The 18,327-nt window shown below is 46.2% G+C and overlaps 1 protein-coding gene across 1 annotated transcript; it reads left to right on the top strand.

Moving 5' to 3' along the window:
- Positions 1-703: 703 nt before the first annotated feature.
- LOC143298267 (angiopoietin-related protein 4-like) lies at positions 704-17,244 on the top strand. Its single transcript, XM_076611081.1, has 5 exons — positions 704-1,090; positions 4,816-4,957; positions 9,673-9,814; positions 14,333-14,518; positions 16,852-17,244. Exons 1-5 carry the CDS (start codon positions 704-706, stop codon positions 17,186-17,188), a joined length of 1,194 nt encoding a protein of 397 aa, XP_076467196.1. The 3' UTR covers positions 17,189-17,244.
- The last annotated feature ends 1,083 nt before the right edge of the window (positions 17,245-18,327 follow it).

Here is an 18,327-nt window from a genome sequence, read left to right as displayed (position 1 = left end):
TTCAAAAACTTTATTACTCATGGATAAAGACTTTAGGCATTGCCTAGTCTTCCAACCTGTCCTTGTGACAACAAAAACAGTAACGATAAGACACAACAATAATAACGATAGTAAATACTACTACTACCACTACTACTAATGATAATTATAATACTAATACTAGAGAGGTGTGTGTGTGTGTGTGTGTGTGTGTGTGTACTAGCATCATACCCCCCATCTTTACGGAGGCGGTATTGAAGACACCAGAACCCACCGCGCAGCGGTGGAGAAGGACTGGTGGACAGCACGCGAGATGTTGATAGCTCAAATCACGTGACGATCAGCCAATAAGATTGTTCGTCTCAGAGTTCGACCAGGACCTCAGAGTAATGATCAGTCTTTGCGATTGGTTGGAACCTGACCCTCACTGCATGAACATGACGCTGTGACATGGGGCTCCACTCCATGGTTATATCGCTGGGATCTGCACGGGAGAAAATTTGCCCTGCGTGGACTCCAGTCATATAGTTTGCTTTCATATCATTGGTGTGTGTGTGTGTGTGTGTGTGTGTGTGTGTGTGTGTGTGTAGAGGTACATGTTTGGCCATTCGTATATCTAATGTGTGTGTGCGTGCGCCGCGCGTGTGTGCGTGTTTCTCCACAGTTGAATCAAGAACAATAATCGCAGCCATAAAACAGGAAAAAGAAGACGCACTACAAAAGCATGCAGACCACTACGTTCAGCGCGAGAGGCGCCCTCCTCAGCTGCTGCCTGGCTGGGATCCTGACAGCCTGGCACGGCCCGTGCAGCGCTCAGGCGGGCAGCGTGCACTCTGGGCTCTTCCGGAAGCAGACGGCGGGCACGTCCTGTCTCCCGACCCCAGCTGACCCGGACGTCGTTACAGACACTGTCCGGGCACGTAGCGCTGTGGACTGTGCCCGACACTGTGCCCAGAGCCCCGGATGTTCAGCCTTCGGGCACTCGGCTCTCGGGCAACAGTGTCACCTGGTCAGTGACGTCACTGCCTTGACCGGAAGCTGCGACGGTGGTGGTGGTGGTGGTGGTGACGGTTGGAAGACGTGGGTTCGGTCTCCGTCAGTGCCGATTGCGGTGAGTTGTTGTTGTTGTTGTTCGTTTTGGTTGTTGGTATATATATATTTTTTTTATTCGTTCGTTCTTTCGTTCATTTAATTGTTATTTTCCTTTATCGGTCAATTAATCAACTATTGATTAATTGATTCTTCTTCTTCTTCTTCTGCGTTCACTCGTATGCACACGAGTGGGATTTTACTTGTATGACCGTTTTTACCCCGCCATGTAGGCAGCCATACTCCGTTTTCGGGGGTATGCATGCTGGGTATGTTCTTGTTTCCATAACCCACCGAACGCTGACATGGATTACAGGATTTTTAACGTGCGTATTTGATCTTCTGCTTGCATATACACACGAAGGGGGTTCAGGCACTAGCAGGTCTGCACATATGTTGACCTGGGAGATCGTAAAAATCTCCACCCTTTACCCACCAGGCGCCGTCACTGTGATTCGAACCCGGGACCCTCAGATTGACAGTCCAACGCTTTAACCACTCGGCTGTTGCGCCCGTCAATTGATTATTCACTTATTGTTTTTAATGTCACCTTTTTTTTCATCGGCAAACAAGTTCTCATTATTTTAGAAAATGATAAAGTATTCTTGTACCTTGTATTTCTTTCTTTCATTGTTCGTTGATTCATTAATTCGTTGCTTTACCACAATATTAGCCACGGGATCTTTACGTATTTAATGATATCCATGAGCTGGTGTATTACTTCTGCACAAAATCAAGTCGTATGAAGAAGTAACAGGACTGTGCGTTGAAAGAATTCGATTGTTGTTTTGTGTTTGAATGCAAATGTAATTGTAGCTTTACAAAAGAAAGCAAAAAAGAAAAAAGGGAAAAAAAGAGAGAACATACTGGAATGCCTAAGTGCATCTTACAGCGATGTATGTGGCTAACAGCTTGGTCAGTGGTTGTCTGCTCAAGGTCAACATCTGAATTCAGATGGCCTAGAGGTAACGCGTCCGCCTAGGAAGCGAGAGAATCTGAGCGCGCTGGTTCGAATCACGGCTCAGCCGCGGATATTTTCTCCCCCTCCACTAGACCTTGAGTGGTGGTCTGGACGCTAGTCATTCGTATGAGACGATAAACCGAGGTCCCGTGTGCAGCATGCACTTAGCGCACGTAAAAGAACCCACGTCAACAAAAGGGTTGTTCCTGGTAAAATTCTTTAGAAAAATCCACTTCGATTTTCTGTACAAATATAGCTGACAGGAGAAAAAAGAAGAAGAAGAAGAAAAAAAAAAAAGAAAAAAAAAAAAGGCGGTGGCGCTGTAGTGTAGCGACGCTCTCTCCTTGGGGAGAGCAGCCCGAATTTCACACAGAGAAATCTGTTGTGACAAAAAAGGAAATATAATACAATTTTGATTGAAAATAACGTTCCTATTGTGAGAGTTCAAGCACTAGAAATTTTTTTTTTCTCTGGACCCGTGTGACGTTGTGGGTTTTGTCTGTGACGTAATACAAATACGGGGTAAGCTGTCTGATCTCTGTGTTGTCTGTGACGTAATACAGGGTATGTCGTCTGGTCTCTGTGTGACGTAGTCTGTACTGTCTGTGACGTGATGTAAGGTATGCTGTCTAGTCTGTGTGACGTTGTCTGTGCTGTCTGTGACGTAATACAGGGTATGCTGTCTGATCTCTATGTGACGTTGTCTGTGCTGTCTGTGACGTAATACAGGGTATGCTGTCTTAACTCTGTGTGACGTTGTCTGTGCTGTCTGTGAAGTGATGTATGCTGTCTAGTCTGTGTGACGTTGTCTGTGCTGTCTGTGACGTAATACAGGGTATGCTGTCTTAACTCTGTGTGACGTTGTCTGTGCTGTCTGTGAAGTGATGTAGGGTATGCTGTCCGGTCTCTGTGTGACACTGTCTGTGCTGTCTGTGACGTAACACAGGGTATGGTGTCTGATCTCTGTGTGACGTTGTCTGTGACGTAATACAGGGTATGCTGTCTTAACTCTGTGTGACGTTGTCTGTGCTGTCTGTGAAGTGATGTAGGGTATGCTGTCCGGTCTCTGTGTGACGTTGGCTGTGCTGTCTGTGACGTATTACAGGGTAAGCTGTCTAATCTCTGTGTGACACTGTCTGTGCTGTCTGTGACGTAATACAGAGTAAGCTGTCTGATCTATGTGTGACGTTGGCTGTGCTGTCTGTGACGTATTACAGGGTAAGCTGTCTAATCTCTGTGTGACACTGTCTGTGCTGTCTGTGACGTAACACAGGGTATGCTGTCTGATCTCTGTGTGACACTGTCTGTGCTGTCTGTGACGTAACACAGGGTATGCTGTCTGATCACTGTGTGACACTGTCTGTGACGTAACACAGGGTATGGTGTCTGATCTCTGTGTGACACTGTCTGTGCTGTCTGTGACGTAACACAGGGTATGGTGTCTGATCTCTGTGTGACGTTGTCTGTGCTGTCTGTGACGTAATACAGGGTATGGTGTCTGGTCTCTGTGTGACGTTGTCAGTGCTGTCTGTGACGTAATACATGTTATGCTTTCTGATCTCTGTGTGATGTTGTCTGTGCTATCTGTGACGTAACACAGGGTATGGTGTCTGGTCTCTGTGTGACACTGTCTGTGCTGTCTGTGACGTAATACAGGGTATGGTGTCTGGTCTCTGTGTGACGTTGTCTGTGCTGTCTGTGACGTAACACAGGGTATGGTGTCTGGTCTCTGTGTGACACTGTCTGTGCTGTCTGTGACGTAACACAGGGTAAGCTGTCTGATCTCTGTGTGACACTGTCTGTGCTGTCTGTGATGTAATACAGGGTATGCTGTCTGGTCTCTGTGTGACGTTGTCTGTGCTGTCTGTGGCGTAACACAGGCTATGGTGTCCTGGTCTCTGTGTGACGTTGCCTGTGAATGATGTCTAATCTATTTGTGACGTTGTCTGTGCTGTCTGTGACGTAATACATGTAATGCTGTCTGATCTCTGTGTGACACTGTCTGTGCTGTCTGTGACGTAACACAGGGTATGCTGTCTGATCTCTGTGTGACACTGTCTGTGCTGTCTGTGACGTAACACAGGGTATGCTGTCTGATCTCTGTGTGACACTGTGACGTAACACAGGGTATGGTGTCTGATCTCTGTGTGACACTGTCTGTGCTGTCTGTGACGTAATACAGGGTATGGTGTCTGATCTCTGTGTGACGTTGTCTGTGCTGTCTGTGACGTAATACAGGGTATGGTGTCTGGTCTCTGTGTGACGTTGTCAGTGCTGTCTGTGACGTAATACATGTTATGCTTTCTGATCTCTGTGTGACGTTGTCTGTGCTATGTGTGACGTAACACAGGGTATGGTGTCTGGTCTCTGTGTGACACTGTCTGTGCTGTCTGTGACGTAACACAGGGTATGGTGTCTGGTCTCTGTGTGACGTTGTCTGTGCTGTCTGTGACGTAACACAGGGTATGGTGTCTGGTCTCTGTGTGACACTGTCTGTGCTGTCTGTGACGTAATACAGGGTAAGCTGTCTGATCTCTGTGTGACACTGTCTGTGCTGTCTGTGACGTAACACAGGGTATGGTGTCTGGTCTCTGTGTGACGTTGTCTGTGCTGTCTGTGACGTAACACAGGCTATGGTGTCTGGTCTCTGTGTGACGTTGTCTGTGAATGATGTCTAGTCTCTTTGTGCTGTCTGTGACGTAACACAGGGTATGGTGTCTGGTCTCTGTGTGACGTTGTCTGTGAATGATGTCTAGTCTCTTTGTGCTGTCTGTGACGTAACACAGGGTATGCTGCAGAGCACCACCCCCGCCATTACTGCCCCCACCTCACCACCACTGGAGTGTGAGAATGAAGGGGTGGAGAACAATGGGGTGTGTCAGTGTAAGCTGGGCTTCGTTGGGAACTACTGCGAACGACTTCCGGAAGGTATGTAGTTGTAGTAAGGTATGGAGTTGTAGTAAGGTGTGTAGCTCAAGAACCAGAAAAGTGAAGAGTATTTCGTTAGAAGAAAAAGCAGAACATTTACACCCCGAAATAAAACAACAACAACAACAACAACAAGAACTGGCATTCGAAGACAGAAAAAACTATGTTCTTGTTTCCATCCTTTGCACCCCGAAATAAAACAACAACAACAACAACTGGCATTCTAAGAGAAGAAAAAACTATGTTCTTGTTTCCATCCTTTGCACCCCGAAATAAAACAACAACAACAACTGGCATTCTAAGAGAAGAAAAAACTATGTTCTTGTTTCCATCCTTTGCACCCCGAAATAAAACAACAACAACAACAACTGGCATTCTAAGAGAAGAAAAAACTATGTTCTTGTTTCCATCCTTTTAAGAGTATTTTGCAACCGGGAAGTTTCGGTTCATGGAAAAGAAGAAACATCCACTTGACGGTTTGAGATGGTTGACTGTCTTAGTTGACAAAGTAATTCTGATTCCTGTCTATTCATCAGAAGACTGCCAACTGGAAGATACCCTCTTCCCCAACCCTACCGAATACCAGCCCATCACAATACACTACCGGCAGATTGTGCTGATAAAGTGACTGCAACTCTGGGGACATGAACGAAGAAATCAAAAGAAAACAACAACAACAACGACAATACTAATACTAATAATAATGGTATTTATATAGCGCTGAATCTTGTGCAGGGACAAATCAAAGCGTTTTCACACCAGTCATTCACACGCATATATAACTCTAAAACTGGAGAAACTGAAGACAAGGAAGAGGTAGGGAAGGGAGGCTATTTTTGGAAGAGGTGGGTTTTAAGGCCAGACTTGAAAGAGTTGAGTGTGGAGACTTGACGAAGCGAAAAAGGAAGTTCATTCCAGTTGCATGGTCCAGAGACAGAGAAAGAACATCGGTCAACAGTCGAGTGTTTGAATCTGGGTATGCGTAAACAGAGTGGATCCGAAGTCGATTGTAGTGAGCGAGATGGAGTGTAGAGGTGAAGGCAGCCACAGAGATAGGAAGGGGCAGTATTGTGAATACATTTATAACATAGAGTGCTGATCTTGTACCTTATTCTATGTGAGACAGGGGGCCAGTGGAGATGTTGCAAAAGAGGAATGATGTGCTCAGATTTTTTTTTCTGAGGACGAGTCGGACAGTAGAGTTTTGTATGTGCTGAAGGGACTGAATGGATGAAGCGGGTACAACAACACATTTCTGGAAGGTTCCAGTGTTAAAGCACCCGATTAATTAAAAAAGCGAGAGTCCCTGGTTCTATTCGTACAAAGATCAGGATTTCTTTCTTTTTTTTTTCTTTTTTTTACTCCAGTCCTCCCTCCACCAGACGTTGTGTGGTGGTATGGGTGCTAGTCTTTCGTGTAAAACGATAAACTGATATCCAGTGCGTGGCATGTACCCAGTACAGTGATGTGGAGTGATGGCCTAGAGGTAACGCGTCCGCCTAGGAAACGAGAGAATCTGAGCGCGCTGGTTCGAATCACGGCTCAGCCGCGGATATTTTCTCCCCCTCCACTAGACCTTGAGTGGTGGTCTGGACGCTAGTCATTCGGATGAGACGATAAACCGAGGTCCCGTGTGCAGCATGCACTTAGCGCACGTAAAAGAACCCACGGCAACAAAAGGATAGTTCCTGCCAAAATTCTGTAGAAAAATTCACTTCGATAGGAAAAGCAAATAAAACCGCACGCAGGAAAAAAAAGAAAAAAAAAAAAAAGGGTGGCGCTGTAGTGTAGCGACGTGCTCTCCCAGGGGAGAGCAGCCCGAATTTCACACAGAGAAATCTGTCGTGATAAAAAGAAATACAAATACAAATACAGGTAAAAGAACTAACTGAGGAAAAAGAGAATTGTCCCTGAAATATACACGTGTCGATTCATTCATGATTGACCCTCGGCAACGGAGGATGAGGAAGCGTCGTGCTATCACCGGAGGAAAGTTTTGGAGGACACGAATTTAGCTCCAGAGCCCAAAGTCCGAAGCAAGTCCAGCAGTTGCCTTCAGGAGGGGCCAGAAACGCCAGCAGGCAGGGCAGGGGGCAGACACAGCTCTGTGTTCTGATCCCCAGCAGTTGCAAGACGTTGGTGTTAGTCTCCCTCAGTTGTCCCATCTGCATTTGTGGACCCGTATAGCACTAATGTGTAAACGTTTGTATAGGGCACGCCAGCCAGTTCTGTCAAGAATCAAGAATATTTAATCCTTTCACCTATTTTGGGGACATGGAGGACATTATATAACAGCTACAGTATTTTACACCAAAATCAAACATAAACAATTAAAACAACATAACTATCAGAAACAGAGTACAAACTACATGAAACACAACGTAAATGATGATAGTGTTTTCTGATATTAAACCTCAGGATAGATAATTCGTTTCCTGCGTCATTCAATCAGATTTCAGGCACGCACACATACACACTCAAACATGTAACAAAAAACATTTTACGTGTATGACCGATTTGTTTATTTACCCCGCCATGTAGGCAGCCATACTCCGTTTTCGGGGGTGTGCATGCTGGGCATGTTCTTGTTTCCATAACCCACCGAACGCTGACATGGATTACAGGATCTTTAACGTGCATATTTGATCTTCTGCTTGCGTATACACACGAAGGAGATTCAGGCACTGGCAGGTCTGCACATATAGTTGACCTGGGAGATCGGAAAAAAATTTTCTGGCCCCTGCCATGGGGCTGACTGGGCCTGGAGGAACTTGGCTTCCATGCTTGCAGTGCAGGCTCTGTCCAGGACTTGTTGGTTTGTGATGGGGACCTGCAGCGTGCCAGCATGGTTGACTGCAAGGAGACTGTGTGGAATTGCTCCCGTCCTTTGCTGTGCCCGCACCACAGAGCACAGCAACGCACCGAACCGCACCACACCACACCACACCACACCACATCACCACACCGCACCACATCACACCATACCGCACCATACCACACCACAGCACACAACACCACACCACACCAGACCACACCACATCACATCACACCACACCACACCAGACCACACCACATCACACCACACCACACCGCACCACACCACACCATACCGCACCACCACACCATACCACACCATCCAGCACCACACACCACACCACACCACACCACCCAGCACCACACCGCACCACACACCACATAGCACCACACCACACCATACCACATCACATCACACCACACCACGCCAGACCACACCACATCACACCACACCACACCGCACCATACCGCACCACCACACCACACCACACCACCCAGCACCACACCACACCGAACCACATCACACCACACCACACCACACCATACCGCACCACCACACCACACCACACCACCCAGCACCACACCACACCGAACCACATCACACCACACCACACCACACCACACTATACCGCACCACACACCACACCACACCACACCACATTGAAGGCACCCCGATTGGCACCCATGCACCACCACCTGACCAGAACTTGGTTGGTTCAGATGGTTCAACGCCCAGCTGACTGACAGCAGTTCCGACAACAACACACGCTGAACGAAGCGTGGCTGAGGATTAGATCTCTCCTGTTCAGCCTCTTCAAAGATTCATGGGGGGGGGTGGGGGAGGGGGGTGTCCTAAAGCGTCGCTTGAATGACACGTCATAAAGAGACGTAACGCTCTTCCCCCGTCCAGACAATGCTTGCTTTGTAACCTGTTGCCCGAGACAGGCTTGTTGGTGATTATGGGCTGTTGAACTTTCGCTCTGATACATTATGAGTGGTCTTGCATCAGCTGAGACCCTCTTTAAGTCCCATTGCCATGTAATGATCCGTGTATCTCGGTGCTGGACAATGGTTGAAGCTGGTTTGTACAGGTTGTTACTGTCCTGTTGTTGCTCTCTTTAGGCTATGGACCAGAGCACTCCGGGTGTATTGATCTGCGCGTGTATGTGTAATCAGCGCTGTTTGTGAGTGTGTGTGTGGTCAGGTGTGTTTGTGTGTGTGTGTGTGTGTGTGTGTGTGTGTGTGTGTGTGTGTGTGTGTGTGTTGTGTTGTGTGTGTGTGTGTGTGTGTGTGTGTGTGTGTGAGTGAGTGAGTGAGTGTGTGTGGTCAGGTGTGTTTTGTGTGTGTGTGTGTGTGTGTGTGTGTGTGTGTTGTGTTGTGTTGTGTTGTGTGTGTGTGTGTGTGTGTGTGTGTGTGTGTGTGTGTGTGTGTGTGTGTGTGTGTGTGTGTGTGTGTGTGTGTGTGTGTGTGAGTGAGTGAGTATGTGTGTGTGTGAGTGAGTGTGTGTGTGTGTGGTGCATGAGAGAGAGAGAGAGAGAGAGAGAGAGAGAGAGAGGCCTTGACAATAATAATAATAATGATAATAATGCAATGATAATAATGATGAAAAATAACAATGACGAAGAACAACAATGCTGATGATGGTAATAAAAAAACAGTAACCCATAATGACGATGGTGGTGTTGGTGTTGGTGCTGGTGGTGATGATGATGATGATGATGGTGGTCGTCGTCGTCGTAATAATGCTAAACGAACCAGTTATCAGGAATGCTACCATCTCATTTTCCTTCCCACATAATCTGTTTGCCACCTGCGCTCCTCATCCCCCCCACCCCCACCCCCCTCGACCCCCTCCCAACCCCCTCCCGTATCCACTACCGCCCTCTCTCCTCCTGTCCCAGACTGCAAGGAGGCCATGGACAATGGAGACTACTCAGAGTTCTTCAAGGGGACAGTACTGACCATGGTCACGGTGAAGCCAGCATTGAGCCCTCAAAACATGACCGCCATGTGTCGTCAAAGCGGTCAGACGATGATCCTGATGTAAGTTGTACCTTGTGTTGTTTGGTGTGGTTGTTGTTGTTGTTGTTGTTGTTGTTGTTGCACGTGGACGAAGTTTTGTGTATTGCGCGTTGTGCTGTGTTGTGTTGTGTTGTGTTGTGCTGTGCTGTACTGTGCTGTGTGTGTGTGTGTGTGTGTGTGTGTGTGTGTGTGTGTGCGTGCGTGCGTGCGTCTCTATCTTTCTCTGTGTGTGTGTGTGTGTGTGTGTGTGTGTGTGTGTGTGTGTGTGTGTGTGTGTGTGTGTGTGTGTGTGTGTGTGTGTGTGTGTGTGTGTGTGTGCACGTTGTACTTTGTTTTTGTGCTTGCACATTGCACGTTGTACTTTGTTTTTGCATGTTGTACTTTGTTTTTGCATGTTGTACTTTGTTTTTGCACGTTGTACTTTGTTTTTGTGCTTGCACGTTGTACTTTGTTTTTGTGCTTGCACGTTGTACTTTGTTTTTGTGCTTGCACGTTGTACTTTGTTTTTGCACGTTGTACTTTGTTTTTGTGCTTGCATGTTGTACTTTGTTTTTGTGCTTGCACGTTGTACTTTGTTTTTGCACGTTGTACTTTGTTTTTGCACGTTGTACTTTGTTTTTGTGCTTGCACGTTGTACTTTGATTGTGCACGTTGTACTTTGTGCTTGCACGTTGTACTTTGTTTTGCACGTTGTACTTTGTTTTTGTGCTTGTACCTTGCACGTTGTTTTTGTGCTTGCACTTTGTACTTTGTTTTTGTGCTTGTACCTTGCACGTTGTTTTTGTGCTTGCACTTTGTACTTTGTTTTTGTGCTTGCACGTTGTACTTTGTTTTTGCACGTTGTACATTGTCTTTATCTTTGCACGCTGTACTTTGTTTTAACACGTTGTACTCTGTCTTTGTGATGCTGTGCTTCCCTTAGATATTCCACCAGGGTCTCTTCCACGAGAAGTCAAGGAACATTTCGTGGGGAAGGTTGAACAGATCAGAAGCAGCTTTGACCCCGATACACCAAGCCTCATTGATGCTGTTGAGGTCTCTAGTGTTTTTGTTCACAGAGTTTGAGCCTGTTACGGAGGAACGTATGAGAAAAGTACTCCAGAACATGCCCAAGAAGTCCAGTGACCTTGACCTTATCCCCACCTTTGTCCTATATGATTGCTTAGATGAGATTGTCCCCTTAGCTACTGTTCTGATGTGGCATGTGGCATTGTGCCTCAGAAGTTTTAAACATGCTTTTAGAAAGCTCCTGTTAAAAAAAAAAAAGCCCAACCTTGATCCAAACTGTCTGAAGCACTACCGTCCTCTTTATAATCTTCTTCCCCCAGATTTTCCAACTATTCAGTAGCTTGAAAACTTGTAATATGAATGTGGCTGAACGTATGAATGAGAACAAGCTGAAGATGAATGAGGGATAAAAAAACAAACAAAACAAGCTAATTACCATTGGCACAACATCAAAGATTAATCAGGTCACCGCCACTAAAATATCCATCTCTGGCTGCGACATACTTTTCTCCCAGTCTGTCAGAAACCTTGGCATCTACATGGATGAAACACACAGTTCAAGGATGCAGATGTCAAACACTTGTGCCGTACTTTGTTCTGTCAGCCACATAGCTTTGGCAAAATTCGCTTCCTCCTTTCCACTGCTACTACAAAAAAACCCCACAAAAACAAAAAAAAACAACAAAAAACAAAACAAAAACAAAACAAAAAACCCAAAAAAACGTGCTGTTTCTTTCATACTATCGTAACTGGTCTCCCTGATAATAAATTGAATAATCTCCAACGTATTGAGAATGATGGAGCTCTTCTTCTTCTTCTGTGTTCGTGGGCTGCAACTCCCACGTTCACTCACATGTACACGAGTGGGCTTTTACGTGCATGACCGTTTTTACTCCGCCATGTAGGCAGCCATACTCCGTTTTCGGGGGTGTGCATGCTGGGTATGTTCTTGTTTCCATAACCCACCAAACGCTGACATGGATTACAGGATCTTCAACGTGCGTATTTGATCTCTGCATGCATTTACACACAAAGGGGGTTCAGGCACTAGCAGGTCTGCACATGTGTTGACCTGGGAGATCGTAAAAATCTCCACCCTTTACCCACCAGGCGCCGTCAACGTGATTCGAACCCGGGACCCTCAGATTGAAAGTCCAACGCTTTAACCACTCGGCTGTTGCGCGCACGATGGAGCTCAATTCGTATTGCGCAACCCAGTCATGAGAGTGCAACATCACTGCTCAGAGCACTTCACTGGCTTCCTGTAAATGCGAGAATTCAATGCAAAATTGCTTTTCTCTGCTTTCAGTGTCTCTGTCACAATACTGTACCACCGATTCTTTCAGATCTTTTCCATCTGTACCATACTTATAGGTCACAGCACTCATTTCACAGCTCTCTGCTGATAATTCATTGGTTCTCCCTCTGGGACCCTTGGGTAAAAAAAAATCTTTCGCTGTCTTTCCCTCTGCTGTTTGGAACTCCCTATATCTGTCCCTCAGAAAAAGAAACAAAAATCGTCAGTGTTTTTCAACTTTTAACTCTCTCCATACGAACGGCGAAATAAACGACGTTAACAGCGTTTCACCCCAATTACCATCATCAAAATATTGCAAGCGGAAGGCTCTTATACTGAAGAGGTGAATGTTGACAAAGAATACCACAATTCTGACGACAGAAGCTAAAGGTTGGGTCACTGAGACACCCACAGGACATCCAAGGGGTCTGTGTAGAGGAGAAGAGAGGGCTGGCCGTACTGAGTGAGTTAAAAATAATTGAAAGACGCACCTGTTTCGACTTCACTTGGCATGGTGTGCATGAATGAGTGCTTGGTTCTTTTTTTTTTCTTTCTGTATTTGGTGACGTATTGCTGGGCGGGGGTGTGGGGGGCAGGGGGCTGGGGGGGGGGGGGGGTGCTTTTAAATTTTGTATTTTGAAATGTATATTTTTAGTATATTAATTGCGATGAGTATGTAGAGAGAGAGAGAGAGAGAGAGAGAGAGAGAGTGTGTGTAAACAAAAATTATGTGCTTGAGTGTTTGCTTAACTGGCTGTGTAGGGTAATACATGTAAGGTTGTTTTTTTATTTTTAAAAATTTTTTTAAATACTTTTCAAATGCACATTTCAAACATTGGCTTTTAGATTGTACAGAGCAACTGAACATGTTTTACATGGAAGGGCGCTTCATAGATTATTATTATTATTATTGTTATTATTGTTATTATTATTATTATTATTATTGTAGCCAAGTGCTCAGCTAGCTGCGCTGACTACTGTAGCTTAACTTTGCATCACATGCTGCTGCAGACATTTTGCACTTGACCCATTGATCTTAACACACAGTTAATACCGGCGCAACGTCATTCAAACTTTGAATAAAAGCCCCATCTCAACAAATGCTCCAAACAATTATTAAACTAAATCTGTGTTTCATTCACTGCCATATTATGCCTGCTGTGCTTACACAGACACCTAATTAGTTGGATGCAAGGATTTCAACTGGCGATAAGGTTACATCATTTTCTTCATTCGTCACATGTAATGCTAGCCTTCTATTCTATATGTGATCACTTATCATACACTAAAACATCACTATCATAGTGTTTGCTTGACAATAGATCGGGCAATAAAAATTTGTATAATTGTAAGATAATGTAGATTTTCGTTGTCAACACACCAACAATCACTCCACACCATTTGGCGTTGCTTGCTGGTTGCGAGTGCTGTTGCTGACTCTGCTACTGCTGTTTAGGACACTGCTACTGCTGTTGTTGTGGCCACTGCCATTGCTACTGCTGTATAGGCCACTGCTACTGCTGCTATTGTTGTGACAACTGCTACTGCTGTTGTTGTGGCCACTGCTACTGCTGCTATTGTTGTGGCCACTGCTACTGCTGCTGTTGTTGTGACCACTGCTACTGCTGCTATTGTTGTGGCCACTGCTACTGCTGCTATTGTGGCCACTGCTACTGATGCTGTTGTTGTGGCCACTGCTACTGATGCTGTTGTTTAGGCCACTGCTACTGCTGCTATAGTTGTGGCCACTGCTACTGCTGCTGTTGTTTAAAAGCCACTGCTACTGCTGCAATTGTTGTGGCCACTGCTGCTGCTGTTGTTGTGGCCACTGCTACTGCTGCTATTGTTGTGGCCACTGCTACTGCTACTGTTGTTGTGACCACTGCTACTGCTGCTATTGTTGTGGCCACTGCTACTGCTGCAATTGTGGCCACTGCTACTGCTGCTATTGTTGTGGCCACTGCTACTGCTACTGTTGTTGTGACCACTGCTACTGCTGCTATTGTTGTGGCCACTGCTACTGCTGCTATTGTGGCCACTGCTACTGCTGCTGTTGTTGTGGCCACTGCTACTGATGCTGTTGTTGTGGCCACTGCTACTGCTGCTATAGTTGTGGCCACTGCTACTGCTGCTGTTGTTTAGGCCACTGCTGCAGGAGCTTTGCAAGTGCTGTTGCTGCTGCTGCTACTGCTGCTGCTGCTGCTGCTGCTATTGATAGTCCGCTGGGTTTGCAGGCAGAGCCATGGGTACGAGAGCGGACTGAACTTCACGTGGCAGGAGTATGTGGACGGCTTCACGTTGAACGGGGTGGATGGGGCTTACTGGATAGGGCTGAGGAACCTCTACTACATCACCAACTCCAAGCAGTACAATATCATTGTGTACTTTCGTGAACAAGATCGGAGCTTCACTCGAATATGGTGAGTGAGGATGGTTGTGTTTCTGGTGTTACTGTGTTGTGTTGTTGTTGTTGTATTGTATAATATTGTATTGTATTGTATTGTATTGTATTGTATTGTATTGTATTGTATTGTATTGTATTGTATTTCTCTTTTTGTCACAACAGATTTCTCTGTTGTTGTATGGTGCGTGCAGTTTTGAACACTCCTTCACAATGCTTTCCGTCATTTCATTAACTCACTCAGTACGGCCAGCCCTCTCTTCTCCTCTACACAGACCCCTCGGATGTCCAGTGGGTGTCTGAATGATCCAACCGTTAGCTTCCGTCGTCAGAACTGTGGTATTCTTTGTCAACATTCACCTCTTCAGTATAAGAGCGTTCCGCTTGTAATATTTTGATGATGGTAATTGGGATGAATCGCTGTTAACGTCGTTTCTTTCGCCGTTCGTATGGAGAGAGTTAACACGGGATATTTTGTTCGTATTCTTTTTATTGACCTTTTTTCTGCTTTTAACACAATACAACCTCGTCTCTCAGTGGAGAGAGTCATTGAATAGAGTATTATAGATATTAATTTTGGGGAGTGTCATAAACAATAAGCTGGCTTTTGACAGGAACGTTGATTGTATTCATAAGACATATCAGTGTAGAATATTGTATTGCATTGCGTTGTATTGTATTGTATTGTATTGTATTGTATTGTATTGATCTTTGATCACAACAGATTTCTCTGTGAATTTCGGCCTGCCCTCTCCCGGTATAATGAGAGCACCATTTTTTTTCTACCTGCAATTAAGTGTATTGGTTTTCTTACCAAAGTGGATTTTACAACACAATTTTGCCAGGGACAAACATTTTGTTGCTGTGAGTTCTGTTACGTGCGCTAAATACATGCTGCACATGGGACTTTGATTTATCGTCTTATCCGAATGACTAGCATCCAGACCACAACTTAAATGTCCAGTGGAGGAGGGGGGGGGGAGAAAAAACAGAAACTAAGAAACACTATCACGTCCGAGACCCTCTAAAGCTGCTACCGATGTTGTATCGAGTCTGTGCTCAACAGTTTCATTGACGTGCTGGTGTGGAAGGGAATTGATTAATTGATGTGGATACTTATATAGCGCCTATCCTCGGTCAGAGACCAAGCTCTAAGCGCTTTACATACACGGGAACATTTGCACCACAGGCTGCCTACCTGGGTAGAGCCGACTGACGGCTGCCACTGGGCGCTCATCATTCGTTTCCTGTGTCATTCAATCAGATTTCAGACGCACACACATACACACTCAGACAGACATGTAACATTTTACGTGTATGACCGTTTTTTAAAAATTATTTATTTACCCCGCCATGTAGGCAGCCATACTCCGTTTTCGGGGGTGTGCATGCTGAGTATATTCTTGCTTCCATAACCCACCGAACGCTGACATGGATTACAGGATCTTTAACGTGCGTATTTGATCTTCTGCGTGCGCATACACACGAAGGGGGTTCAGGCACTAGCAGGTCTGCACATATGTTGACCTGGGAGATCGGAAAAATCTCCACCCTTTACCCACCAGGTGCACCGAGATTCGAACCCAGGACCCTCAGATTGAAAGTCCAGCGCTTTAACCATTCGGCTATTGCACCCGTCTCAGGGAAGTCTGAGAGTGAGAACTGAGCGAGTTTTGAATGATGCCAGGAGTGTGTGCAGTAAAGTTGTGGGAGTGAAACAAGCCAGTTAGCAAAAGCTGTATGAGATGCCACTGGTTCAGAAAGCTAGGCAAGTAGCAAGCTGACGACACCCATATTTTAGCACAGTACTTTGAGCTGCTGCCATCAGGTCGACGCTTCAAAACATTTAAAGTGAAATCCAGAGCTCAGAAGGCTTTACATTTACGTTCACTTCACCTTCGCGCGCGCGCGCGCGCGTGTGTGTGTACTTGGATGTGAATACGTGTGAAAGTGCGCGCATGAAAGTTTGTACTTTGTTTTAGTTTATGAAATAATCTATTTAACTGAAAATAATACGAAAATGGTTGTGATGAATGTGCAGTACGATCTGTGCGATGTTGACGTTCATGTCTTTCAACATATCTGTACTTATAATGTCTAGGTAATAGCAATAATAAATTAGTTATGATGGTTTAAAGCGAAGTGTTTTATACGAGAAACGTACATGTTCATTGGTTCTGTTTAATCAAGTCATGTTTGATGTTTCTTTTGTGTGTGTGTGTATTGTAAATTTTTTTTTCGCACCTGATGCAATTTCTCTTTTTGAGATTAAAAAAAAAAGTTTTCTCATCTTCTCATCTTCTGCCCTCCCCCCCCTCCAACCCCCGCCCTCACCATCCCCACTCCCAACAGGTACTTGTCTTTCAAACTGCTGGACGATGTCACCTTCAAGGCACAGATGGGATCCTTCAAGGGCGCGGATGGCGACTTGGACCTGCTGAGCGATGTGGACGGCAGTCCATTCTCCACCTATGACCACGCCCACGGCAACGCTGACTACGCCAGCTGCGCCCTGAAGAAGGGAGGGGGGTGGTGGTATGGGTCCTCCTGCGCCACCGTGAACTACAACCTGGTGGGCAGGTTCCCGGAAGTGGAGGAGCAGGTGGGAGATCTCGAGGAGAACGTCTTCTACGGGAGATTCAACGCCAGCGGCCTGAAACATTTCAACTTCTGTCTGGAAAACGTGTGAGACCCTGAAATGGGTCTCGTTGTCACGGGACTGGATTCAAACAGTACACCTAAAATGGGGAAAATAAAAGACTGGGAAGGGGATGAGTGCGGAAGTGTTGGAAGGTGGGGGTGGGTGTGTGGGGTTGGAGTTGGGTGTAGTCGGTCTTTGTGTGCATGTGTTGGAAGATAAACTGGGGCGGGTGGGGGTGGGGGTGGTTGGTCTTTGTGTGCATGTGTTGGAAGATAAACTGGGGTGTGTGGGGGTGGGGGTGGGTGGTCTTTGTGTCCATGTGTTGGAATATAAACTGGGGTGTGTGGGGGTGGGGGTGGGTGGTCTTTGTGTCCATGTGTTGGAAGATAAACTGGGGTGTGTGGGGGTGGGGGTGGTTGGTCTTTGTGTGCATGTGTTGGAAGATAAACTGGGGTGGGTGGGGGTGGGGGTGGGGTGGTTGGTCTTTGTGTGCATGTGTTGGAAGATAAACTGGTGGGGGTGGGGGTGGGGGTGGGAGTGGTTGGTCTTTGTGTGCATGTGTTGGAAGATAAACTGGTGGGGGTGGGGGTGGGAGTGGTTGGTCTTTGTGTGCATGTGTTGGAAGATAAACTGGGGTGGGTGGGGGTGGGGGTGGGGGTGGGTGGTCTTTGTGTGCATGTGTTGGAAGATAAACTGGGGTGGGTGGGGGTGGGGGTGGTTGGTCTTTGTGTGCATGTGTTGGAAGATAAACTGGGGTGGGTGGGGGTGGGGGTGGGTGGTCTTTGTGTGCATGTGTTGGAAGATAAACTCGGGTGGGTGGGGGTGGGGGTGGGGGTGGGTGGTCTTTGTGTGCATGTGTTGGAAGATAAACTCGGGTGGGTGGGGGTGGGGGTGGGGGTGGTTGGTCTTTGTGTGTATGTGCTTGAAGAAAGGTGGGTTAGAACAACAGGGGAGGCAACTGCTGTGCCGACCATCTGGGCCAGAATTTGATTATAGTGGAGATCGAGTGTCTTGCCCAAGAGACATCCCCACTCTCTCGGTTTTAGAGGGTTTTAGGACACGTTTTTGAGAGGCGTTCTGTGTGCCATTGAAAAAAAAAGGCATCGATGCCTCATAACGTGCATATGTCAGCTCCACAGCTTGAAGCCCCCCATGTCGTGCTGGAAATACTGTCACCAGAAACACTG

The sequence above is a fragment of the Babylonia areolata genome, chromosome 23, assembly GCF_041734735.1.
Source record: "Babylonia areolata isolate BAREFJ2019XMU chromosome 23, ASM4173473v1, whole genome shotgun sequence".
NCBI lineage: Eukaryota > Metazoa > Mollusca > Gastropoda > Neogastropoda > Buccinidae > Babylonia > Babylonia areolata.
This window is presented reverse-complemented; position numbering and strand designations above follow the sequence as displayed.